General features: G+C 38.8%; 1 protein-coding gene across 2 annotated transcripts in view; it reads right to left on the reverse strand.

Moving 5' to 3' along the window:
• Positions 1 to 701: 701 nt before the first annotated feature.
• LOC124788140 (GATOR complex protein WDR24) overlaps positions 702 to 27,171 on the reverse strand; it is a 141,559-nt gene continuing 115,089 nt past the window's right edge. Inside the window, exons 13-14 of one of the 2 annotated variants that reach the window (XM_047255283.1) lie at positions 23,391 to 23,749; positions 702 to 736 (exon numbers count right to left, since the gene is read on the reverse strand). In XM_047255283.1, the coding sequence (XP_047111239.1) occupies positions 23,403 to 23,749 (347 nt within the window). In that variant the 3' untranslated portion in view covers positions 702 to 736; positions 23,391 to 23,402. Of the gene's footprint in view, positions 737 to 23,128; positions 23,750 to 27,171 lie in introns of those variants that run through there. The other variant, XM_047255284.1, reaches the window with a different exon arrangement.

Consider the following 27,171-nt stretch of genomic DNA (forward strand, 5'->3'; position numbering starts at 1 on the left):
ATCTTGAATATTAAAAGAAGGAGTGAATTGTTGCTCTCTTCTGTGGTAGAATGAAGCATTTACATTGCTTTCCAGAAAAATGGGCTGCTGTAGTCTTGATGCTAAACTCTCAGCCATAGCTTTAGAGAGCTCCAAATCTCTAACGAGATCACTTAACTCATTTTGAGACAATTTTTGTGGATCATCAGTTGATGACATATTTGGAAGAAACTCTGGATCTTGTGATGTACATGGTTCAGGACATTCAGAATCCCCATCAGAAGTAATATCGTACTCTGTTGGTGGTTCAGGTATTAGCAATCCTTCCCCATGTAGAACTGGATGTATGGCAGATGGAATGTTAGGATAGATCACTGTCAGCTTCTTCTTCTTAGTTATTCCCTTCTTGATAGGGGAAACCATACAAAAGTAGCAGTCACTGACATGGTCAGTTGGCTCACACCATCATGGGCATTGCAAAGAGCATTGAATATCCTTTCCCATGCATCCAGTTCCTGAGGTTGCTGGCACAAGTGTTGCTGATCACATGTGGAGCCCAGGGTTTATCCTGATCACCTATTTTGCACCCAAAATAACAACTGTAAGCTTTTTTAATCAATGGAGTTATTTGCTGTTTTTGTGAAGCAAATGTCACTTCTACGTACACACACAGCAAAATGTGTCAGTTCTGTTAACACAAACTCATGGCGTTTTTGTTCACTTCAGTAGCAGTCAACGTGAACAAATGGGAGTTAATCTGCAAAAAAATGTGCAAAAATTATTACATGCATTAATAAAGTCACTGAAGTTGAAGAGGAGGGAGACAAAAAGATCACTAAAATTGGTATCAAAATGTTTATATACAAAATATTGCACACAAGTAAGACCAGGGGCAATAATATAATCCATTGTCACTAGTTATTATGACTTTCACACACCATTATAATATTTGATTTTAAACTTTACATAAAAATCCGTATATAAGTATCTCACCATAATAAAACAGTGTAAAATGAAAACTTAATTTTGAATTTTCTTTGTGGTATTTGCAATCAGCACGTTAGACCTGTTAGGAATTGGCTACTTTCATTCGATTTACATTTAGTGTTAGAGTAACAGCCAGTTCAAGCACTTTAATATATAGATATATCCACATGGAATGTTTCCCTCTATTATATTAATAGATAGATAGATAGTTTTGTGTTTGATGGATCATATTGCAGATAAGGATATATGTAATAATTAGTCAAAAATATTATAAATGGCCTTTCTGACTGTGAGGGACAGTTCCTCACCACAAACAAGTAAATGTGCAGAATAAAGTTAATTTTATTTGGAAAAACTTGAGTATTACAAACAAACCAACCATGGAAAACTTTAACATCAGCTGCAGCTTGTGGGTTGGTCTCCTGTATATGTTGCTGTGGGTTTTAGCTCAAAATTTAATATATTTACTGTAGAAATATTTCTCAAAAATTTAGGGAGATAAAACTTGTTTAAATCAGGTTATAGGCCCTGGATTACTAAGGGCATTTAAATTTCTTGTAGAATGAAAAGGGAGCTTTTGAAGTAGCCAAGAGGAATAATTCCAGTAATATCAGGCACTACAAACTGTACAATAGAATTCTTAACAAGGCTGCATTGAAGAAAATGTTCTTGAAGGCAGAAAGCAGTAACTCAAACAATAAAATAGAAACTATTGAAGAAAATGTTCTTGAAGGCAGAAAGCAGTAACTCAAACAATAAAATAAAAACTATCTAGAATTTTGTAAAGAAGGGAACAGGAAAAGTGCAGTTTCTACAGAAAATATCCAAATAAGAATGAAAATCATATTGTTTGTGATCCAGAAACATTTGATCATGATGCTTCATAAACTGAGGCACAAATTTTCTGCAAGCCCATGTTCTTAGCACAGTACAACAGATCCAAATAAAAATAGTCTCTATAAAAGAAATTCAAAGATTTACTAAGTCTCTGAAAAGTAAAAACTCTATTGGAGTTGGTAGCATACCCAGTAACTTATAAAAAAAACTGGTGCAGCCATGTAAGTAAAATCCTTTGCTTTTATTTCTGATGCACCATGTAAGCAAGGAACAGTTCCTGACAGATTTAAGTATGCAGTTGTAAAATTACTGTATAAGAATGCAGATACGGCAGATATTGCTGACTATTGGCCAGTCTTGTTAACTCACAAGTGTTTCTAAGGTTTTAGAGAAACTAATGCATGCCAGTATTGTTAAGCACGTTAGTGATCATACCGTCACTAAAAGTCAGTTTGGATTTCATAAAGGGTTATCAACTGAAGATGCAATATTTATATTTGCTGCCAAGGTTTTGTAGGGAGAAAAAAAAGAAACTGAAGATGGTTGGAATATTTTGCCACCTGCCAAAAGATTTGAGTGTGTCAGGCACCAAATACTTTTACACAAAGCTATGTAATTAGGTATAGCTCCACCATTGCCAGTCCCAAAACTTTGTGAGAAAGGAGGAAGGGTGGATAGATAGACTGATTGGTTTTTATTTGGTCTCATTTGCTTACATTATGTATGGAGTGTGTACTTGTAATATAGGACAGGTCAACTAAACCTAATACCTTAAAATATTTAGCCTACATATTATAATATGGAACAGTGTACTGCATGTTATTTACATACACCATACTATGATATTTTCAGTTGATTACAGTACATACATGCAAGTAATAACAACATTCCTCACTTTTTAAACAGACATTCCCCTGCACAATGAAATTCTTTTTCCACTAAGTAATCCTTTAGTTTTTTAAGTAATATTTCTTTTAAAAAAAACTTTGCATCGTCCACCCTGGACAATAATGTCCTATAAGGGGTCCTAGCCAGGGTAACAGTGAAGTCTCCAGAAGCAGAAAAGGCAGAGATAAAGGTCACTGGTACAGTGGAGCTGGCGGATGTGACACTTGCCCATTGAGGCTAACAGTAGGAACCTCCTGCCTTACAGGAAGATGAGAGAACTTAAGAGACCATCCCTGACAGGAAAGGAAGCCCCACTGGTAGTAGAGTGTGTTTGTGGTCTTTCCGCGAAATATAAGTTAGTGGCAGTAAAACTGTACTGCAGTCAGACTCAAATGCTGGTTCTCTAAATTTCCTCAGTAGCGATTCACAGAAAGAACGCCTCCTTTCCTCTAGAGACTCCCACCCGAGTTCCTGAAGCATTTCCGTAACACTCGCGTGATGATCAAACCTACCAGTAACAAATCTAGCAGCCCGCCTCTAAATTGCTTCTATGTCCTCCCTCAATCTGACCTGATAGGGATCCCAAATGCTCAAGCAGTACTCAAGAATAGGTCATATTAGTGTTTTATAAGCGGTCTCCTTTACAGATGAACCACATCTTCCCAAAATTCTACCAATGAACCGAAGATGACTATTCGCCTTCCCCACAACTGCCATTACGTGCTTGTCCCACTTCATATCGCTCTGCAATGTTACGCCCAAATATTTAATCGACGTGACTGTGTCGAGCGCTACACTACTAATGGAGTATTCAAACATTATGGGATTCTTTTTCCTGTTCGTCTGCATTAATTTACATTTATTTATATTTAGAGTTAGCTGCCATTCTTTACACCAATCACAAATCCTGTTCAAGTCATCTTGTATCCTCCAACAGTCACTCAACGACAACACCTTCCCGTACACCACAGCATCATCTGCAAACAGCCGCACATTGCTATCCACCCTATCCAAAATATCATTTATGTAGATAGAAAACAACAGCGGTCCTACCACAATTCCCTCCACGTCCCTCCAGATGATACCCTCACCTCCGATGAACACTCACCATTGAGGACAACGTACTGGGTTTTATTACTTAAGAAGTCTTCGAGCCACTCACATATTTGGGAACCAATCCCATATGCTCGTACCTTAGTTAGGAGTCTGCAGTGGGGCACCAAGTCAAACGCTTTCCGGAAGTCAAGGAATATTGCATCCGTTTGATACCCTTCATCCATGGTTCGCAAGATGTCATGTGAAAAAAGGGCGAGTTGCGTTTCGCAGGAGCGATGCTTTCTAAAGCCGTGCTGATGCATGGACAGCAACTTCTTTGTCTCAAGGAAATTCATTATATTCGAACTGAGAATATCTTCGAGAATCCTGCAACAAACCGATGTTAAGGATATTGGTCTGTAATTTTGAGGATCCGTCCTTTTACCCTTCTTATATACGGGCATCACCTGCGCATTTTTCCAGTCACTCGGGACTTTACGTAGGGCAAGAGATTCGCGATAAATGCGAGCTAAGTAAGGAGCCAATGCAGTAGAGTACTCTCTGTAAAACCGAATTGGAATCCCATCAGGACCTGGTGATTTATTTATTTTCAATCCATTCAGCTGCTTCACAACCCCAGGGGTGTCTATTACTATGTCCTCCAAATGGAAATCTGTACGAGACTCAAACAGCGGTATGTTTGTATGATCCTTCTGCATGAAAGATTTCTCAAATTCTAAATTTAAAATTTCAGCTTTCGTTTTGCTGTCTTCGTTGTCAGGCCAGACCAATCAGTGAGTGACTGGATGGAAGCCTTTGACCCGCTTACCGATTTTACGTAAGACCATAATTTCCTTGGGTTTTCAGCAAGATCTTTTGCTAAGGTATGACGGTGGTAGTGGTTGTATTCGTCGCGCATCGCTCTTTTTACAGCAGCACGAATCTCTACTAACTTTTGCCTGTCCTCATTCTCCTGATCTTTCTTGTAGCGCAAGTGCAACTGTCTTTGCTTCCTGAGCATTCTCCGAATTGCGCTGTTAAACCATGGTGGGTCTTTTCCGTCCGTAACCCACTTTATTGGCACATACTTCTCAAATGCATGATTTACAATGTGCTTAAAAGTTGCCCATAATTCTTCCACGTCCATCATACCGGAAGTAAATGAAGTCGATTCATTTACTAAGTGGGGTGCTAACAACTGCTTATCTGCTATTTCTAGTAAGAATACTCTCCTAGCCTTCTTGACCAACTTTTTAACTTTCGTAACATAGTCGTAATGACAACATCATGATCACTAATCCCTGTCTCGACACTGACACCGTCAATGAGGTCTGGTCTGTTCGTGGCTACCAGATCTAAAATATTTCCATTATGTGTTGGCTGTCGATTTAGCTGCTCAAGACAGTTTTCAGATAATGTGTTCAAAAGTAATTCACACGATAGCTTGTCTGTACTACCTGTAATGAATCCATAGACATCCCAGTCTGTACTAGGTAGGTTGAAGTCGCCTCCGACTAATATAGCATGATCCGGGTACTTCTGCGGTACAGAGTGTAGACTCCCTTTGAATGATTCTATAACTGTCATGGTGGAACCTGGTGGCTGGTAATAACACCCAACAATTAACTTTATTTCTCCTAGCCCTGTTAAACATGTCCAGATAACTTCACAATCACACTCTACTTTGGCCTCAGTAGACACACTATATTTGTCAACTGCAATGGAGACACCATTTCCTACGGTGTCTAATCTGTCTTTCCGATACATGTTCCAACCCTCACTAAATATTTCAGAACTTCCTATCTCAGGGTTCAGCCAGGTCTCAGTCCCGAGAATAATTTGCGCTCCACACGCTTCCTGGAGGGCAGTAAATTCAGGAACTTTATTCCGAACACTCTGAAAATTTACTGCTAATATCTTGATAGCTGAAGTGTCTTTACACTGAGCGCGTCCTAATTTCCCTGCCTGCCTGCCTGCACGTCAACTGGTGAGTGCCACTCACCCTGAGGTGAGGGCGGCCCCAACGCACCGGGTACACTAGAAAGTGCCTCGGCGGCTGAGTCAGTGGACGCAGCAAGCAACACCTGGAGTGTCTCAAGCGATGCGCCAGACCCTCCACCGTCGCTGCACCTTGAGGCTACTGCCTAGCCTAAAAAACCCCCATGTGCACGCAACAAGTACTCTGCTACCTGAGTAGCTGCTTCCTTTGTGTAGTGCACCCCTGACCTATCTAGGGGCGTCCTACAATTCCTCACCCAATAGCGCAAGTCTAGAAATCTGCAGCCAAGACCGTCGCAGAGTCGACGAAGCCTCTGGTTGAGACCCTCCACTTGGCTCCAAACCAAAGGACCCCGATCCACTCTGGGAACAATGCTGCAAATAGAGAGCTCTGCTTGCACCCCGTGTGCGAGGCCAGCAGTCTGTACGAACTGAGGATTGCCTCAGAACCCAAGTGACAGGCATCATTGGTGCCGATGTGAGCAACTACTTGCAGACGACTGCACCCCGTACGCTCAATAGCCACAGGCAAGGCCGCCTCCACATCTTGGATGAGGCCCCTCCAGCCGACAAACCAAGTGCACGTTGGAATTCTTTCCAGCCCTGTATGCTATTTCCCTAAGGGGCTCCATCACCTGCCTAACGTTGGAGCTCCCAATAACCAGCAAGCCTTTGCTCCCGTGTGTCTGCTCAGGCCCTGCTGAAGGAACGGCCACCTGCCCACTGACAGGATGAACGGGCAAGGCCAGCCTCCACAGTGGCCCTCCGCAACGAGAGACGCGAACGCGTTGCAGTCCGCCACTCACCCTGAGGTGAGGGCAGCCCCAACGCACCGGGTACACTAGAAGGTGCCTCGGCGGCTGAGTCAGCGGACGCAGCAAGCGACACCTGGAGTGTCTCAAGCGATGCGCCAGACCCTCCACCGTCGCTGCACCTTGAGGCAGCAGCCTGAAGGCAGCTGACTGTGGCCAACAGCATGCTCAGCTGCTCATGAACCGCAGCCAGTTCCTCCTGCGCCCGCACACACCCTATCCATCCTACTGCTAATATCTGGACGTATAGAGTTGCGACAAATAAAACAGCAATATGCAACTGCACAGTTGTGTCACCAGCGCCAGATTGAGCTGCGGTATATGAACAATTACTTACAAAATAAGCAATCAAATGACCACGACTACGCCACTATACAGATATTACAATGCGATCCTACCCCTGTCTTAGTACAAATGACAAACGCCTATGCATGTTACACTCTACCGTTATTAGAATTTGATATTACCCCTTTCTAATTCGAAAATATGCAAAGATGCGAAAAATTTCACCACACAAGCACACAATCACACAAACTTCCATGAAAGGATGGGGAAATCTCAAGATGGGGACACAATCAAATGGACCAAGTGCTTATTCAAAGAAGGCATGGTTCAGATATTAAGGATATACAGGTGAGGAAGGGGCCAGATTTGAATTGAACTGCTAGTGGTGACACTCGGGTATAGGCAGAGGATAACAAGAGCAAACTTTAAATGTGTAGAAAGGGATAGGAAGTATAATGTGGACCAGTCATCACCAATGAGAAGAAAAGAGCAGAATTCCAAAGAGAAATGGATGAAGGGATGAGAGTGATTGTCGTTGAGGAGGAAGTTAGCCCCAGATTGCATTGGCAACTTATGGAAAGAACAACATGACAGACAATGAAATCCATGTTGGAACTGGAAAACAGAGTTAAACAAAGTGAGTGGTATGATGATATCTATGAGGTAGCTATTAACAAACAGAACAGTGCATGGAAGAAGATGCTCCAGCAAGGGACAGGCAGACAAAATAATGAAGAATGAGGGATAAATCAAAAACTATTTGCAGAATGAAATTTGAGAAAAATAGATTGCATGACACTGAGGAATGTAGAAATGAACAGGGTATAGAAGAACATGAAGAATGGGAAAAAGTTAAAAGTTCAATATAATGGTTCATCTACTGTATGTTGACTTTAATGCAGCCATGACAGAGTCAATAGGAACAGTCTTCTCTCTCTCTCTCTCTCTCTCTCTTTTTTTTTTAATGATGTTACGGGAGCTGAGGATGCTACCAAAGCTATTAACACATGTGAAAAACACTCTAAGCAACACCAACTGTAAAATAGAAGCTAATGGCAAGTATACCAATAGTTTTCTGATATTTCTAGGACTTAAGTAAGCTGGCTGCAGAGACTGCCATGTGAAAACTTCCAAGGAAAACACGTGGTACTATTTTCACCAGCATGGCATTTGTGGATGACTTAGCCATGCTAGGTAGGGGTGGAGAATGTGTGGTAGGAAACAATTTAGTTATGGAATGTGAAATGGCTGCACTTGGCCTGGTCATAAGTTGGGAAAAAAATGGAATACACACATTTGTTCAGCACCAGAAACAAAACAAGATGGAGGGGAGTTGAGCAGTTTGAAGGATTTGAAAGAGTAAATTAGTTTAAGTATTTGGGAGGAATTGTTACAGAAGATAGTAAGGAACCAACACAGATAAAGGCAAGAATAGCTGCATGCAACAGTTGATATTACTGCTTCCTTAACCTGCCGTGATCCTCCAGCATTTCAAGGCAGTTCAAGATGACAGTTTATAAAGTGATCATAAAGTCTGTTTTTATGGATGGGCCTGAAATGTAGACAATAACATAACAAGTCAGAAATGCTGCGGATGTATGGGATAGCAAAGGACTGCAGAAGATATGTTGAGCAGTACGTGATAATGGTGTTTGGAGAATTAGGACTTCGTACAGCGACATTACCCCAAAAAATTTAAAAGAGCAAAAATTATCACTATCAAAAAGCCAGGGAAAGAGGGAACAGCTGCAGAATACTTCCACCCAATATCTCTACATAGCTGTGCTTACAAGCTATTGGAAATAATGATTCTAAACCGAATCCAAGATCAAATTAATGCTATGATACCACCTGAACAAGCTGGATTCAGACCTTATAGAAGCTGCTGTGAACAAGTGCTCTCCTTGACTACTCACATAGAATCTGGATACCAAAAGAAACTTAAAACTGGAGTAGTGTTCATTGACCTGTCAGCAGCTTATAACATGGTGTGGCGTGAGGGCCTATTATTGAAATTTTTGAGAGTAATACCTTGCAGAACTCTAGGCAACCTCTTAAGTAACATGTTAAGCAAAAGGTAGTTTAAAGTACATCAAGGAGAAGAGAAAAGCAGATGGCATGTAGTCAATGACAGATTACCTCAGGGCTCTGTTCTTGCTCCAGTGTTATTCAACCTCTACACAGCTGACCTGCTGAATTTGACCTGCCGAAAGTTTGAATGTGCAGATGAGCTGGCAATTTCATATCAGAGTGAAGACGTTTCTGAATGTGAAGAGCACAATATCAACAGCCTTACTAAACTTTATGAGTATTCCGAGACACAGCGACTGAGAACAAATGTTTCTAAAACCGAGGGAAGCCTGTTCCACCTCTCTAATCGCCTTTCATCAGCAAAGATCAGTCCACAGATTGGCCCTCTTGGCACAGTCAGATACAACGAAAGTCCAAAATACCTGGGAGTCACTCTGGACAACTTTAACATACAAAAAACACCTTTCCAACTTGGCCAAGAAGATACAAACACGAGTGAACCTTGTGAGAACGCTGGCAAGCAGTACATGGGGAGCAACCACATCAGTCCTCCGAGGAGCATCCGTTGCACTGGTATACTCTGCAGCAGAATACTTGTATTTGTGTCTTGTATTGTAATCATGGATTTCCATATTCCTGTTCGTCACTTTTTTGTCTTTTTTCACTAATAATATTGATTGAAAGATATATACTGCATAGATAGTCGTAATATTAAACTTAATAAACAGGTTTTTGCATGAAGTTCTGGGTCTTACTTTTGCCATAGTTCTTATTAGTCTTTTCTGCAATACAAATACCCTTCTTATATTGTATTAGCTACACCCACCCCACAATACGATTCCATAAGATAGATGGGGATACACCAACCCAAAATACGCTATTTTTATTGCTTCAGTATCTAAATATTGAACCAATCTCCTTAGTAAATACAGACTAGGTGTTATTTTACCACAGACATGATCTATTTGCTTATTCCACGAAAGTCTGTCATCTATATATATCCCCAGAAATTTACATTCTGAACAGGTATTTTCCTGAATGTCCTCATTCACAACAGTATTTTTATTTGAGCCACTTGTCTTCAAATAAATTAAATTAGTTTTGTTAATATTGACCCTCAGGTTTTCTTTTTCAATATGTGTTTGGGCTTTTTCAACAAAATTCTGTACCACTGAATTTAGGTCAATATTACTACGTGCCCAGCAAACCCCAGAGGTGTCATCAGGATACATAGTAATACGATGACTGGTGTCTAACACTTTTGGGAAATCATTCACGTAGCAAATAAACAAGAAGGGGCCCAAGATAGAGCCTTGTGGCACACCAAAATTTATATTTCTTATCTTTGATCTTTTTTTTTCGATTACCTCTCCATTATCATACACAACTTCTGTGCATTGTTGTCTATCTTTAAGGTAAGATTCTATTAAAAGCAACAGTTTCCCATTGACACCATTACAAGCAAGTTTACTTAAAAGAGCACCATGATGGACTCTGTCAAACGCTTTGGAAAGGTCTAAAAACACTCCTGCCGTTTCGTAACCCTCATTTATTTTCTCCATCAGACAGTGTGCAAACTGTACTGGTGCAGATATGGTGCTCCGACCCCTTCTAAAGCCGTGTTGGAAATCTCCTATTAAGTTATTCATATTATAATGCTCGATTAAGATTTCTAGCATTATTTTTTCAATTAATTTACCAAACACTGAGGTTAAGGCAACTGATCTGTAGTTCTATGGTTGTTTTCTTTCCCCTTCTTTATATAAAGGTTTAACTATAGCAAGTTTCAGTATCTTCGGAAACACACCTTCTTCAAGTACACAATTTATTAGATGGACTAATGGTCTGGCTAACTCACCCTTGCATTTTTTCAGTAGAAAAGGAGAAAATTCATCCCATCCAGCTGATTTTTTATTTTTTTAGGCTGTCAATTAGCTGTGTTACGTCCTTGATGGTTACTGTAGGTAGCTTACAAGAGTCCCGTTCCTTTTCCTTATCATATTTAAACTGCCTCTCCTGTTTCATGCAAGTATAATTTTCAATAGCATCTATAAAGTACTCATTAAATATATTGCTAACCATATAAGGATCAGAAAAATTATCATTATGTATACTTAACTGTATATTATTTTTAGTTTTTGAATCAGTGTTCCTCATATCATTAACTACTGCCCAGCACGACTTTGAGACACAGTCAGAATTTCTGATCTGTTTACTAATATGTTCTACTTTCCTTCTCCTTACTTCCTTGCGATACTCATATTTATATTTTTCATAATCCTCTTTATATGAATCAAGACTGGTTTCTCTGTGTAGCTTATACCTATACTCCATTCCTTCTTTGAGTCTTTTAATTTTTTCATCCAGTTTTACACGTTTGACTACTGGAGGTTTATTTTTATTTACATTGATCTTCTTTGCCGGGATAGTAATACCTATATGTCTAGTTAAAATTTTTAGAAATACTTCCCATTTGCTGTCAACTCCCCTTTCTCTATAAACTGACTCCCAAGATTCTTGACCCAAAGTTTTCTTCAGCAAGGTGGTGATGTATTCAGAAAATAATCTTCTATTCTCATATTTTTTGTTTTGTTTAAGTTTATTAAGACAACCAATCGCTAATAATTGTTCTAGATGATCAGATATGTGCCCGTTTACAGTCTGTGCTGACACAACATTTCCGTAATTGGTCATTCCATGATCTATGGAACTACTGCTTGACTCAGTTATTCTAGTGGGCACATGACCAAGTAGATCTTTAATATCAAAGGATCATATGCAGTCTTGTAAACCTTTGCATTCCTGGCTGTCGCTTAGTGTGTTTATATTAAAGTCTCCTAACATTATAATATTTACTGTATTGCCACCCTTGCTTAGCTTCCCCAATACACTATCCAGTGCTTCCAGGAAAACCTCGAGATTACCAGAAGGGGCTCGATATATACCTACCACAATAAAAGGGACGGATACAATCATTAACTTAATTATCACCACTTCAAAATCTTTCTCAATACAATAATCATTAACCCATGATACTTTTTCTACAGAACTTATTAGGTTACATTTCCTTACGTAAGTAGCAACACCCCCTCCTTTATATTCTGTTCTACAGAAAAACGATGTAAGATTATACTCCTGTAACTTATAATATTGAATATTATGGTTAGCTTTTTGATGCTCTGTAACTACGATTACATGTAGAGCTAGATCTGTAACTAAGGCCTCAAATACATCGATTTTGTTACCGAAGCCCTCAACATTATAATGTAAAAATGATACATTAGTACAATCATGAGAGGATATATCCTTGTCAAGGTTAATATTATCACACAAATTGATAGTTTCTAAATTAGGAACACTGAGGGACTTTGTTATCCTAAAAAATCAACAGTCTTGACATTGCAATGAGGAATTATTTCCATTTGCTTGCTCTGCGGGCATATATACTTATCACTTCCGTCTTTCGTGTGTATGGCATCTGAGGTACAAGGTAGCAGATTTGAATTATTGCTTTTTGTTTCCTCAATAGCTCTGCACCAGTTTGGGTCCGAAGCACCCACGTAGTGAAAGTAGACGTCCAACTGAACTCAGCTATGAGAGTTAATTAGTGGTACAGTACGGTCTACACCTACTTCCTGGCTGCCAGTGCTTTCAAACATCTGTCCACCAGACCTCTGTCAAAAGGCTGCTCTTTACAACCTCTGTCAGCAAGTTTCTGAAAATAACACGATCCCTCTTCATGATGATTTGCTATCATTGCCCAGGAAACGCCTCAAATCTAGAAGACCAGCATATGAAATGGGAGTCCAAATGCTATCCACAGGATTCGGCCTGGACACAGTGTGGAAACGTGAGTGGCAAGCTACAAGAACCCGAACCCACGAACTTGTAGAGAATACAACAGTTCCAGTTCCAGGCTTCCACCAACCAAGGGAGATGTGGGTGCAGTTAAACAGTTATCGAACTGAAGAGGGTAGGTGCAAATACAACGTGCACAAGTGGGGCTTTTCAAGTGACAGTATGTGTGACACCCAAACAATGAGTCACATAGTGAATGAATGCCCAATCAGATGCTTCCCTGGTGGCATTGAGAAGCTCCATCAAGTATCCAGCGAGGCACTCCGCTGGATCAAGTCCATCAACATACGAGTGTAATCTGAGCCGTTTTAAAACTTGTGTACTGTATATAATTTCACATGTTCATTTTTATATATATTTCTTTGTTTTGCTAAATGTATATTACTGTAATTGGTGCATATGATAATAATAATCAAAAGTTTGTAACCTCCAAACAGCTTCGCATAAAAACATTGTGTAAGATGAATTTGTTTTTTGCTGTGACACTTCAATGTTTGTAAGAGGCTTGCTTTATTACTCACTAGAACTCGTATATGTTTAGACATTCAGCTAGGTTCACACTGTTCAATCATACCATTTGTCACAGTTCTATAATCATGTATAATGCTGTCTTTTTGCCTTTAGGCCCTGTCATGTAAAACATATCCCACAGTATATCTAAAAACAAAGATGATGTGACTTACCAAACGAAAGCGCTGGCACGTCGATAGACACACAAACAAACACAAACATACACACAAAATTCTAGCTTTCGCAACCAATGGTTCCTTCGTCAGGAAAGAGGGAAGGAGAGGGAAAGACGAAAGGATTTGGGTTTTAAGGGAGAGGGTAAGGAGTCATTCCAATCCCGGGAGTGGAAAGACTTACCTTAGGGGGAAAAAGGGACGGGTATACACTCGCACACACACACACATATCCATCCACACTTCCCTCTTTCCTGACGAAGCAACCGTTGGTTGCGAAAGCTAGAATTTTGTGTGTATGTTTGTGTTTGTTTGTGTGTCTATCGACGTGCCAGCGCTTTCGTTTGGTAAGTCACATCATCTTTGTTTTTAGATATATTTTTCCTACGTGGAATGTTTCCCTCTATTAATTCATACCCCACAGTATTACGTATTAGGTATTTAAATTGTATACTTGTCTAGCCACTCAGATAGGCACATTAATTAAGTACACCACTTGTCACAGTACCGTATTGAATATGATGTACAACAATGCAGATTTGCCTGTAGGTCATATGTATGTAAATACACCCAACAGTGCAAGGCAAATGTGGATTGGTCTTGAGTGACGTTCAATAACTTAACTAAGGCAGTAGGAATCTGTGACATCTGATGAACTTTGCATCAGATGAGATGTTTATTTTGAAGAACTCCCTAAATGACTAAAGTAATTTAGGTCGTCTTTAGGGGTGCCCTTAAAATATGAGTATTCCAATGGGATATCAGCAAAGTTTTTCAAAGAGTGCTCATGCGAGTTGAGTTCTATCTTAAGTTATTTGCGTAATCAATCTCTTATCAGCGGGACATTTCCAGACTGGCTAAAATATGCTGAAGTTAAGCCTCTTTACAAGAAGGGGGATAAAGAGATACCATCAAACTATCAAGCAATTTCACTTTTGCTGGCTTTCTCAAAAATATTTGAAAAGGTTGTGTTCAAGCGTCTCCTTAAGCATCTGACTGCAAATAATATATTGTCTAAGTCACAGTTTGGATTTCTTAAGGGTTCTGATATAGAGAAAGCTATTTACACTTACAGTGAGATTGTACTTAATTCATTAGATAATAAATTAGAGGCTACTGGCATTTTCTGTGACCTGTCAAAAGCCTTTGATTGCGTGAACCACAGCATTCTCTTAAGTAAATTAGAGTATTATGGTGTCACTGGCAATGCTGCGAAATGGTTTGAGTCTTATCTAACTAACAGGAAACAAAGGGTGTCATTGCAAAATACCTATGCAGTAAGCAGTCAGTCTTCATCTGACTGGGAGTTAATTACATGTTCTGTTCCTCAAGGTTCCATCTTGGGTCCATTCCTTTTTCTCGTGTACATTAATTACCTCTCATCTGTTACATTACCAGATGCTTAGTTTGTTTTGTTTGCAGATGATACGAGGATTGGAACTTAAATAGTGGCAACTATTTATTCACAACCGATACAGAAGAGTTACATGTTTGCACCTCTTACTGTCCTTCAAAGTAGCCACCAGCATTGTGTAGAACCTGTTGCCAGCAATGTAGAAGGTATAGTATACTTTTAGCAGAGCCTGTTCTGTAGATGGTGCGAATGGAGCAGTCTAAAGTTATGGTAATTCTCATGTACAACTGTGATGGTGTTATCCTAATGCATTACGTTCCTCCATGGCAGACCGTCAGTGCACAGTATCATTGTTCGATTTTGGAGCATCACCTGCGACCAGCTTTGTGAAAGAAGCGGCGACACTTTCTGTGCAACCCACCCATCATTTTGCATGACAATGCGCGGGTGCATACAGTGCAAGCTGTGGCTGCTCTGTTTGGTCGATGGGGCTGGGAAGTACTGTACCATCCACCATACTCCCTGAAATTAAATTATTGTGACTCTGATTTGATTCCGAAGATGAAGGAACCACTTTGTGGCATTCGATTCAGAACTGTTCCAGAGATTCGACAGGCAGTGGATCGCTCCATTCGCACCATCAACAGAACAGGCTCTGCTAACGGTATACTACACCTTCCACATCACTGGCAACGAGTTCTACACAACTCTGGTGACTGCTTTGAAGGACAGTAACAGGTGCAAACATGTAACTCTTTTGCACGGTTGTGAATAAATAGTTGCCACTATTTAAGTTCCAACCCTCGTACAAACATTGCAATAAGTAGCACGTCAAGTACAGATTTATAAACAGCTGCTAATCAAATTTTCACTGTCATTAATAAGTGGTTTAAAGCTAATTAACTGTCATTAAACTTTGAGAAGACCCACTACATGCAGTTCAGAACCTGTAAGAGATTTCCTTCCAGCATGAGTATAACATATGAAGACATGCAGATCAAAGAGGTTGACAGTGTTAAATTTCTGGGATTACAACTGGGTTGGGGTTGGGTTGTTTTGGGGAAGGAGACCAGACAGCCAGGTCATCGGTCTCATCGGATTAAGGAAGGACGGGGAAGGAAGTCAGCCGTGCCCTTTGAAAGGAACCATCCTGGCATTTGCCTGGAGTGATTTAGGGAAATCACGGAAAACCTAAATCAGGATGGCCGGACGCGGGATTGAACCGTCGTCCTCCCGAATGCGAGTCCAGTGTTCTGGGATTACAACTTAATAATAAATTCAGTTGGGAAGGGCATACTACAGAATTGCTTAGCGCCTAATTTGCCTTGAGAATGATGTCAGATGTAAGAGATATAAATATTTAAAAAAACTTGCATACTTTGCTTACTTTCATTCTATTACGTCATATGGGATCATATTCTAGGGCAACTCATCAAACCGAGCAAAAGTTTTTAAGGGTGCAAAAGCATGTGATAAGGATAATTTGTGGTGTAAATTCAAGAACATCTTAGAAACCTGTTCAAGGAACTTTGTATTCTAACCACTGCTTCTCAGTATATTTATTCCTTAATGAAATTTGTTGCAAGTAATACATCTCTATTTCCAACCAATAGCTCAATACATAGTATCAATACTAGGAATAAGAACAATCTAGATAAAGACCTAAAATCACTTACCTTGGTCCAAAAAGGGGTCCAATATTCAGGAACACACATTTTCAATAAATTGCCAGCAGTCATTAAAAACCTGGTTTCAGATAAAGCATGGTTTAAAAAGAGTTTGAAAGACTTTTTGATAGGCAACTCCTTTTACTCCATGGATGAATATCATAAAAGAGACTGTTAAGCCATCTTAAGTAAAAATATCGGTTGGATTTCAGTTTTGACAACACTTGGTCACAACAGTCAAGATTAGGTATTTTGTGTATGATAAATTTATTAATAGAGCATAACAGTGTTTCATTCTGACAGCATGTTAATTCTGTAAATATTAGGTGTTCCAGTTTACTGCATTGTACTAACCTATTTTGGCTATCTCCTGACAAATGATCAGGGTAGTAGGTATTATATTCAAATGTTTTATGTTATACTTTCTGACATGTTCCACACCCACGAAGATCATCTCATTTGGGTCTATGGAATGAAAACTGAATCTCATCTAATCTGTTGGTCGATGTTGGAATAACTGTACTGGGAGGCAGCCCAACAGCTAACACAAAAAGTATGAATCAGCATGAAATTTATGGAATGGGAGATAATTACTACTTGCAGTACTGGAATTAAAGCATGAATTCTTGTTGTAACTAAATCGGTGTCATGAACAGTCTTCCTTGCAGTGTAATAAAAATACAATGCAACATGCCAAAACTGAAATCACACAAACTATATTTTGCAGCAAACTTGGTGCTTAACAAAAAGTCAACTGTCTGATTATTACACACATATATTTTTAGATGTCTTACATGATGGAAGAAATTACTGCCTCTTCTTATGATTGCAGGCAAAGGTCATGCTCGTGAATGAATATTGGCGTAATAAATAAAAATATTCTTGCATTTATGATAACTCTTAATATATATATTTTCTTGCATTTTTATCACACACAGCATTTACTATGTACATTGTTGACGCACAAGTAAAAATTACACATCCTTTTTGTGTGAGGTTTAAAACATACATACTCTCACGCAAGATTGAAACAAAAGTGGTTAAAAAAATTATTATTGTCCAGACATTGTTCTTTTGTTACGTAGATAATTTCAAAAGCCTATCTTTGCCAATTTTCTGTGGCAATGTACAAATTTCTTATTACTAATGAGGAAAAGGAAACATTCATAGAAATTAATAATGAGAAAAAATAAAAAGGTATGATATTGCGAGAAAAAATAAAAGAGGTATTACACAGGGGCTATGTTGCGTTTTGATTAAATACAGCTAATATTTACATTGAGCAGTCTCCTTATTAGCAGAGACTGTAAATTGTTACTGAGAGACACTATGATTGAATTTCATCCACCAAATGTTTTGGCTGACTTTCATTCTCTTTCTTGTCCCTCTAGAGTACTTGTCAGCCATTGAGAAAACCAGATGCAATTAAGACACGGCTGCTTGACTACCTCACTCAATAATATTATTGTACTGAATGTACCAATATATTATCAGAACAGGTGGAACAGGCTAATGTAACTTGTTATTCTGAATAGAAATAATAACACTAATGTAAAGGAATTATTCACTGCTTCAGTGCACTCATTTCTTAGTCTTAGTGACCTTCGTCATTATTTAAGTAATCACTCAAGTTTTATTTCTGTGTAATGTCCTTTAAAGTACTGTCAAATTGGGTGATTTTGGACACCGGGGCAAATTCTGACAGTATGACTTATTTGCTCTTTGCCACTGCATAGAAATGCTCTTTGCCACTGCATAGAAACAAAGAGTTACTTATTTTAACGTCTATGCACCACTTATTTTAAGTGCAAGATTGCATTTATCGCTTTCCACAACTTTTATTTTGCGTCAATTGTTTCCCTAGGTGAATAATTGACGAATAGTCTCAGTGTTAAAAATCCATGCATTATCATAAAGTGGAAACTTTCTATTGTTGTGCCGAGCGGGAAGTTATTGTAACCATAGTTGTTGACACGCTCAGTAGGTAACAGCATTGAGACAATTTCTGTACAAGTTTGTCGAGTTTCTCGTGCAAGGTTATAAAATAACGACGGTTTTTGTAAAACTGTGTACTGTGGGGGGGTGATTTCGGACAATGCCAAGAATGTATTAGATATTAAGTTAAAGGCTACCTTGATAAATCTGGACCACAAGGAACCCATTTCAATAGGAACAAAAGTGGATGGTTTGACCTGCCGGTGTTTGAAGACTGGTTCTTTACCATCGCTTTGCCCTATCTGAAGAGGTAAAACAGGCCAACAGTCATGATTGGAGACAACTTATCCAGTCACGTGTCTTTACGTGTTATTGAAGAGAGTGAGCGGAACAATATTTCATTCATTCTCCTTCCCCCCAATGGCACACACCTCCTCCAACCGCTCGATGTAAGCTTCTTCAGGCCAATGAAAGCAGCGTGGCGAGCTGTATTAAATGATTGGAAGAAACACACTTGTGTGACCATTTCCAAGGATGCCTTCCCATCTCTTCTGAAGCAGACACTGACTAAGATTTCAGCAAACTCCAAGGAAAACATAAAGGGTGGATTTCGCACCACGGGCCTAATCCCTTTTGATCCAGATCATGTCTTACGAAAATTGCCAGATAATGTGGAGAGCCAGCAAAGCAACGCAGACGCATGGTCTTCCACTTTTGAAGAAATGCTCAAAGAAATTCGTTATCCTCCAAATAAGCTTGGTAGCTCCCACCGCCACAAACTAGACGTTCAACCTGGAAAATCAATCACAAGCAGAGATTTTGAAGGAAACGAAAACAGTGCTGAAACAAGTGACACTGCTTCTAGCAGCAGTGAAAGTGAAAATGACACATCATCCAATGAAGTTTTACTGCTGAAAGAAGAGGCTTTTCTTGTTGCAGAGTACAAATATAAATGTAGAAACAAGGAGCAAACAAGGCAGCATGTTGGAGTGGTCACAAATGTTGGTGCTACGGAAGTAAGTGTGAAATTCTTGCGCGGACACGAGAACAGTAAAAACATATTTGTGTTTCCTAATTTCCCCGATGAAGACACAATACAAAAAATTGCAAATTTCGAGAATACTTCCCACACTGTGCTTTAGACTCGAAGGCAATCATTTATTTAAAGTGTTTGCAACTTAATTTAGAATGATGAGTGAGAAAAATTATTTTGACCTTTTAGTTAAATTACTTTGTTTGTTTCTGTCTGTTTCTAATATTTCAGTTAAGAACCATAAAAAATTTTTATTTAAATTCTTGCAAAATAAAAACTTAACTCTAATGTACAAAATTCATTATATCATTCCATATCACTTATTTGTAACAAAGCACTACCTTAAAATGTGTAAAATGTCACCAAAATCAAATTAAAGGCATGTACAATTTTAAGGCAGTACAGTCCGAATTCGCCCTCTATATACTGTAACCTCAGACAGAGATTTAAAAAACACGTGTCCGAAATCATCCCAATCCATGGGGTGACTTCGGACACTTTATTTAACTGCCTCAGATAAACATACCTGCACATACACTTTCTGGTTCTGGGATATTTTATTCGTTACACATATACCCTACCACTTCCATAACAATCAATTTAATCTAACAATATATACAAAAGTTACAATCAAAATAACGACAAAACCGTCCGAAATCACCCCGTTTGACGGTATGTCATATAGCACCATGTACTCACATTGAAGTAGAACTGTTAAGAAAGCACACTTCTCAGGGAAGATACTATCATTTAGATATTGTTCGAGAGGAAATAGATTTAACATTACAGATATGTGCCATTTATCCAAAGACATTTTACATTACCATTTCCCATTAAAAATACTTTTAATTTTCATTTAATTATTTGCATTTTTTCGTTCACAGTATGCTCTAATGGTGACCTTACTGTAAGGACTTGATTACTGTGAAACTAATCTATGTATTGTTCTTGTTTCACGATCAATAATCTCATCCAAACAAGACATGAATGGAGACACTATATCTATGTTGTATGCTACAGACAGGTGGGAACATGGGATGACTACAGGGTGTATTTAATTGGCAAGTTGAGTGCAGCTGTGTGTTTGTGAATCACCTGTTGTGAGAAGCTTGTATTGTCGAGTTGTTACAATGGCAGTGTGCATCAGGACAGTGAACTGATTTGTGGAGTGTCACATAAAGGTGGGCTCTATCAAGGAATATAAAAAATTGTTTCAAGTGAAGTATCCTGTTAGGAAACTCCCCACGACCAGCACTATTCAAGATCCTTACAAGAAGTGGAGGGCTGCACGATATGTACAGAATGTGCACAGGAATAGGTGACCGACAACGAGGATCCCTGAAACTTCAGACAGAATTCACATGGACATTACGAGAACTCCCCCTAAGTTGGTGAAGACATTATAGCAGCAGAATGGCATATTTCGTACATGTCATTGTGTACTAAAAGATATGGAATTAAAATCATATTGTACAGTTGTGGTGCAAGAACTGAAATTTGAGGATCAGGAAAAAAGAGAGTTTATTATTTTAACTGTCTGTTAACATCAGTTTGCTAATGGTTACTTTGACTCCTTGCTTTACTTCATGCCAAATGATGCCTGGCTTCATTTGTCAGGTTATGTAAACTCCCAAACTGCAGATACTAATCACAGGACAACCCACATATTCTTCATGAAAAACCTCTCCACTCAGAGGAGATTGGTGACTGGTGTGCTTTGTCCAGCATGCGAATTACTGGACCCATATTTTTCCAATTGTACCTTAAACAATGCCAGATATCTAAAGATCTTTGATTCTTGCTATACACAACCAACAGATGCAGAGAAGCTGTAAGCTGTATCCCAGTAAGATGGAGCAACTGCTCACACATCCAACCAAAGTATGGTCCACATCATCAATGTGCTCCCTGAAGACAGACTTTTCAGTAGAAGCCTCTGGCCCCCAAGGTCCCTGGACTCAACATCACGTGTTTTTTATTCATGGGACCATTAAAAAGTAAAGTGTATGCTGACAATCCTCACACAATAGACGATCTTGAAAAGAACATTAGTACAGAAATTAACATCATCATGCATACAAAATGACAGTGTCTCAGTGGTATCGTCACACAAAGTCAGTGTCACCTACATGCCCATGGTCACCACCTCCAGCATTTCTTATAAACAGGTAACTACATGATTTTTAATGTTACTACTGTCTATTCTGTTTTAGTTGTCCATTGTTACTTGACTCTAAGGCATGAGGTGCACCGATTTTATGTGGGACACCTTGCAGAAAGCAAAGAGCAACCACCAGCACTACTTAGATGTCATCATTTTTATTGCATACATCTTATACAGCTAGAAGGATGGGGCAACATATGCCAGTAATATTTATTATCTCATTATCACACAAGTTCTGACAGCATTCATTATGTTATGAACAAGTTTGCAAAGTGATTTTGATAAAATGAAGTTGTGAAGCTGAGTCTTTATTTGATGTAAAGAATTAAAAATCAGATGAGAACAAATAAAACTTCCATAAAACTCTGTTAAATGCTGCTCTCCCCAAATGAGTGCATAAAAACATAGTGAAACAATGAAGATGTTATCAAGCATAGGGGGCAGTTCAGTGATGATGTTACAAACTTTCAAGGAAGATGGAGAGGGTAAGTGTATAACTGTTCATACATACTCAGGGTAGCAGTCTTGCTGTTACGATGAGCGTGTGTGTTTAGGTGTGTGAATGTTTGTACTCTTACTGGAAAAAGAGCAAGAGCTCAAAAACTAGTGTCAGCTGTTTTCTGTGTGCTGTACAGCAGTCCTCTATATTTAAGTAGTTGCCTTTCCCTTATTTTACGTATTTTTCAATCCAGGTATTCCCATCATTGTTATTCTTTTACTGAAGCTATACCTTTTACAGTATGCATTTTAGAGCCTATATTTACTGGATTTTTTCTTCTCTGATCCACATTACTTCCAAAAAACATAGGAACCAAAGAGCTTGTAGTAGAAGAGATGTGTTACAAAGTATCACAGATGAACAAGTGCTCATAGCTCTTAAGGTGTGCATTTTAGAGCCCATGTTTGCTAGACATTGTTTTCTTGTTTCAGTCCATACTATCACCTCTGAAAGTTGTCTGCCCCACAATATTAGCAAAGGTACTGGTACATGTATTGCACTGTCACAACTCTGAGAACGATTTTCTCTTATAACTTTTGACTCAGTTGTTCCCTGATCAGGGTTCCTTAACTTAAATTTATACTTTTACCCGTCTCCAAAATCACTGAAAGCTTGTATCATCATCACATTTAATTTCTATGCATCAAAAATGATGGCTAAAGAATATATAAACAGATAATTTTCACCCTACAACTACAACATCACAGCTCATAGGTGTTGTAGTAGGATAGTTACAATAAATAATAATCATTACAATTTTCAACAATAATTTTACAAATTCAGTTCAGCACCTTGAATGCAACTTAAAACAGCCACACAACAAGGAAAGCAAACTTAATATTATTTTAGTCAACAAAACTTCTATGTGGTTAAAAGTTAGGAATGATACTAGCCTTCTACCGGCTAATACCTGTATAAATTGTCATGATTTCAGTTTGTCTGATAAAGATCTCTGCCTGCAGGATCCTCTAAAGTAATAGCTTAATAATGACAAAATTTATTGTTACAACTTCTGCAAACAAAATCACAGATTAAACACTCTTCCCCCCCCCCCCCCCCCACCCCCTCCCTCCCTCTCTCTCTCTCTCTCTCTCTCTCTCTCTCTCTCTGTGCGTGTGTGTGTGTGTGTGTGTGTGTGTGTGTGTGTGTGTGTGTGTTCTTGGAAAGGGGGCTGAGGCACTATGCACACACAGCATGAATAGTAAAAGAGCTTGTTGGATGCAGTAATTCAAGTTAAATTTAATAGTAATATTAATGTGCTGCGGACTTGTCAACAAGTTCATTTGTTGCTTACCACTATACAAAAAAATTAACAAAAAAACTCTTTAGTGCTTAATTTACTTACAATATTTAATATTCAGTTATACTGACAAATATGCCCACAACCAGCAGGGCATTCACGGCGATCATCATTTTCCCACCACTGTTGCAAGCAAGGCATGATGTGACCACCGTGTGCACAGCCTTGGCACCATGCATACAATCCACGGACTGTTCTATGGCAGACTGCACATGCTGCAGGTCGTCGTCCACAACGGTCACAAAGCCAGCCCGCGCGTTGTAGAGGTTTACGACAAGTCGAGCAACTAGAATACACAGTTGTTGAACGCTGACTTGCACGTGAAACTGCTGAGATCCAAGACAGTTGAGTCAAATGTGCTGATGCTATCCACTGTCGCCTCCGTGATAAAGAGTCCAGGTAACCTAGAAAGTGATTGGCATGTATCAACCGGATTCAAATTATTTCAAATTTTTCATAGTTATATGTATGTTGTGTAGGACCATACCAGCAACAGCTACTTGGTCACTGAATGTGTCAATAGATAGTTTATAGAATGCTCATTAGAAAATTTATACACAAAAGAATTAATATAAAACAAAAAAATTGAGAGCATATATTGCTAAATAACACATTACACAGAAAAGTTCTCAACTACTGCAAGGGACTCCTGTACAGGATTGAAGGGATATGCCTCAGGGGAACCTTTTGACTTGGATTTGAGTACTTGGGATTTATCACTCAGTTTTTTCAGTTTGCTGGAAGCCTGATGAAAATGAAACTTGCCGAATAACACAAGCCTTTCTGTACAATGCTTGAGAAAGTGTTATCCATGTGAATATTATTTTTTCGTCTAGTGTCACTTAATTTGTAACTTGTTCTGAATTACTCAATAATATCAACAACAAATCCCATAGCGGAATATACATACAAGGATGGTAGATTGGTACTCGAAGACACCAGAACAATAGTTTACATAAAGGGCATGAAGTGACACCACGGATCAGTCTCACTGCATTTTTCTGAACTAAGAATATTTTTGCTGAGTGCAGAGAGTTGTCACTAAAAACAACATCACATGAGATAAAAAGAGTGGAAGTCAGGAAAGTAAACAAGCCTTTGTGTTTCAGCATCAGTTACAGCCAATATCATTCTTATAGTAAAGATAGCAGCAGCATTCAGCTTTTGCACAAGATCTTGAACGCAGTGCTTCCAAGGAAGCCTTTCACCTACAGTCATTCCTAGGAATTTAAAATGGATAATGAAACATCAAAGAGTCAGGAATGAGAAGCTAGTGATCACCTTTGTTGATTTTAAAAAAGCCTACGATAGTATTGATCGTGAATCTCTACTGTCAATTCTTAAAGAATTTGGTTTACATCAGAAACTTGTCAATCTTGTTGCAGTCACCCTTCGAAATACCAAAGCTAGAGATTCATACTGCCCTTCAAAAAGGCGATGGATTGTCTCCATTATTGTTCAATCGTGTGCTGGAGAAAATCATGTGTGAATGGAACAAGATATGCCCACCATCTGTTAATACTGGAAGAAAGATTCGACTCAACTGCCTTACATTTGCAGGTGATTCGGCGCTGTTAGCAAACAATATTGATGAAGCAAAGGTTCAGATAGAACAACTAGAACCATTAGCGGCAAAGGGTGGATTGCAAATTTCGTTTGAGGAAACAGAAATGATGCCCAGCTTCCCAGTTGACACATCCCATATCATACTCCATATTGATCAAAAAATTAAAGTAGTAAAAAAGTTTAAACGTCTTGGTGAGATTATTACCTGGAATGCTAATGAAAGAGCATCAATAGATAGAAGAACATTAAAACTATAGTGAGCGCAGAGAACCACATGGCCAACTTACAAAAAACGATCTCTCTCAATAAATGCTACATTTCGGCATTACCCCTCCGTCGTTAAACCGGGGGCAACATATGCAAGTGAAACACTATTCAAACTTAATACTCATGCAACAACTGACATATTGAAGAAAATTGATAGAATACTCCAAACAATTATCAGTAAAAAACATCAAGTTAATAGGCAGTGGATACTTTTGCCCAATTCAGTAGTGTACCGGTATAAAGAAAGTGAATCCATTATTGATACAATGCGAAAAAGAAGGATTGCATTTTTCGGCCACATATCTCACCTACCAAATACTAGAATCCTGAAGTAACTTTTTGACTGCTTCTGGAACAGTAAAACCAAAAACATCTGGTTTAAAGAAGTACAAAGTGATCTGGATGAATTGAACATCACCACACACCAAATTCAACACAGAGAAGAGACAGCTACTGAAGAACAAATACATACGGCTGACATTCAAACCATCAGAACGGAAGTAGTAGAAGAAGTACATCTTATCCGCAGAAGAACGAGTAGCCAGATCATAGCGAATGAAGAAATTTTGGGAAACGAAGAAATTGCTAGCTACTATGACCTAAACTTAATAATCATAGACTCTTTTGTATTATGTCTGATTTTAGTGCTCCAATGTGGGTGTAAACTATGTAAATAAATAAATAAGGTCCAAGTGTTGTGGCACTGTTTGTGTGGACAAACATGGCATCCTGACCAATGTGAGCAGCAATATTGTGGAATGATGAACTGTGGTCCCGATAGGTCACACTCCTGTCACTGTTGAATTGTGATATATACTGATAGATGTTTCTCCTTCTTACATGATGCATAACATGATTTCAGTAACACACAACATTCAGAAGTAACTTCCGAATGAAAAATCCACTGTGTAATCGTTCCTCATACACATAATGTAGATGGAATTACCCCTACCTACCTTGTGTGGTTTGCGCAAAGAATGCTAATTATTTGCATATCCAAGCATGCAAGACACTTCATGCCAACGTGATGACTGCTGCATTCGGCTTAATAGTTTTTCAATTTTAATGTCCACCAGCATATTAATCCCTTAACTTAAATCAAACAATGGAAAATCCAACATGGATGTAACAATATTATGAAAAGGATAATTGTTACAGATCATACAGTGGAGATGCTGAGTCGCAGATACGCACAACAACAAGACTTTCACACCTAATGCTTTCGGCCAGTGCCTTTGTCAACAATAAGACGCACACGCCCCCCCCCCCCCCCCCCCCCCCCCCCCCCCCCCACACACACACATGCAAACGTGTTTGTTTTAATATAATATTACCTTATGTCATGTAATATTGTTTCATTTTTGAAGAAAATCTGTCTATTGTTCCACTTGTTCAGATTTAAATCGTTTGTTACGGCGATTTGTCTCTAATCACCTTAATGCCAAGACTGTCTGTTGATGGCTTGGGGAATATGTTTTACAGAAATATTTATTAAATATGAACTGTAAAGTTACAGCCGTCAGGCATGAGATAATCTGATAATTTTTTTTTATATTATCAATTTTTTTTAATCCCATTATTGTCAACTGATTTTAATAATAGGTTAATCTTAAGTGGTGAATTACAGAGCACATTTAAATTGGCATGTATTGCTCATGCATTTTGTTAAAAGTATTATGTTTATTAAAAATAAATATGAATTGTGACAAATAATGACAATTGTGGGCCTGCCCTTCGAAGTCTTGATTTCCCACTCCATCCTGTGTTCAAGGATATCAAGTATTTTCACAGAAAATATGCTATCTATCCATGACTGATCCTTTCTAAACACAAACTGTTCAAGTAACAAAGTTTCTGATATAGAAAGTAAGCTTTCATTGATTATGTTTCCATATGTATGTGGCATTTAATAGACTTGCCTCTCTATAGTTCATTGTCATACTTATATGACCTTCTCAAGTATAGATTTCACCAGAGTTTTTCTCCAGGAATC

The sequence above is a fragment of the Schistocerca piceifrons genome, chromosome 3 (genome assembly GCF_021461385.2).
Source record: "Schistocerca piceifrons isolate TAMUIC-IGC-003096 chromosome 3, iqSchPice1.1, whole genome shotgun sequence".
In the NCBI taxonomy this organism is placed as follows: domain Eukaryota; kingdom Metazoa; phylum Arthropoda; class Insecta; order Orthoptera; family Acrididae; genus Schistocerca; species Schistocerca piceifrons.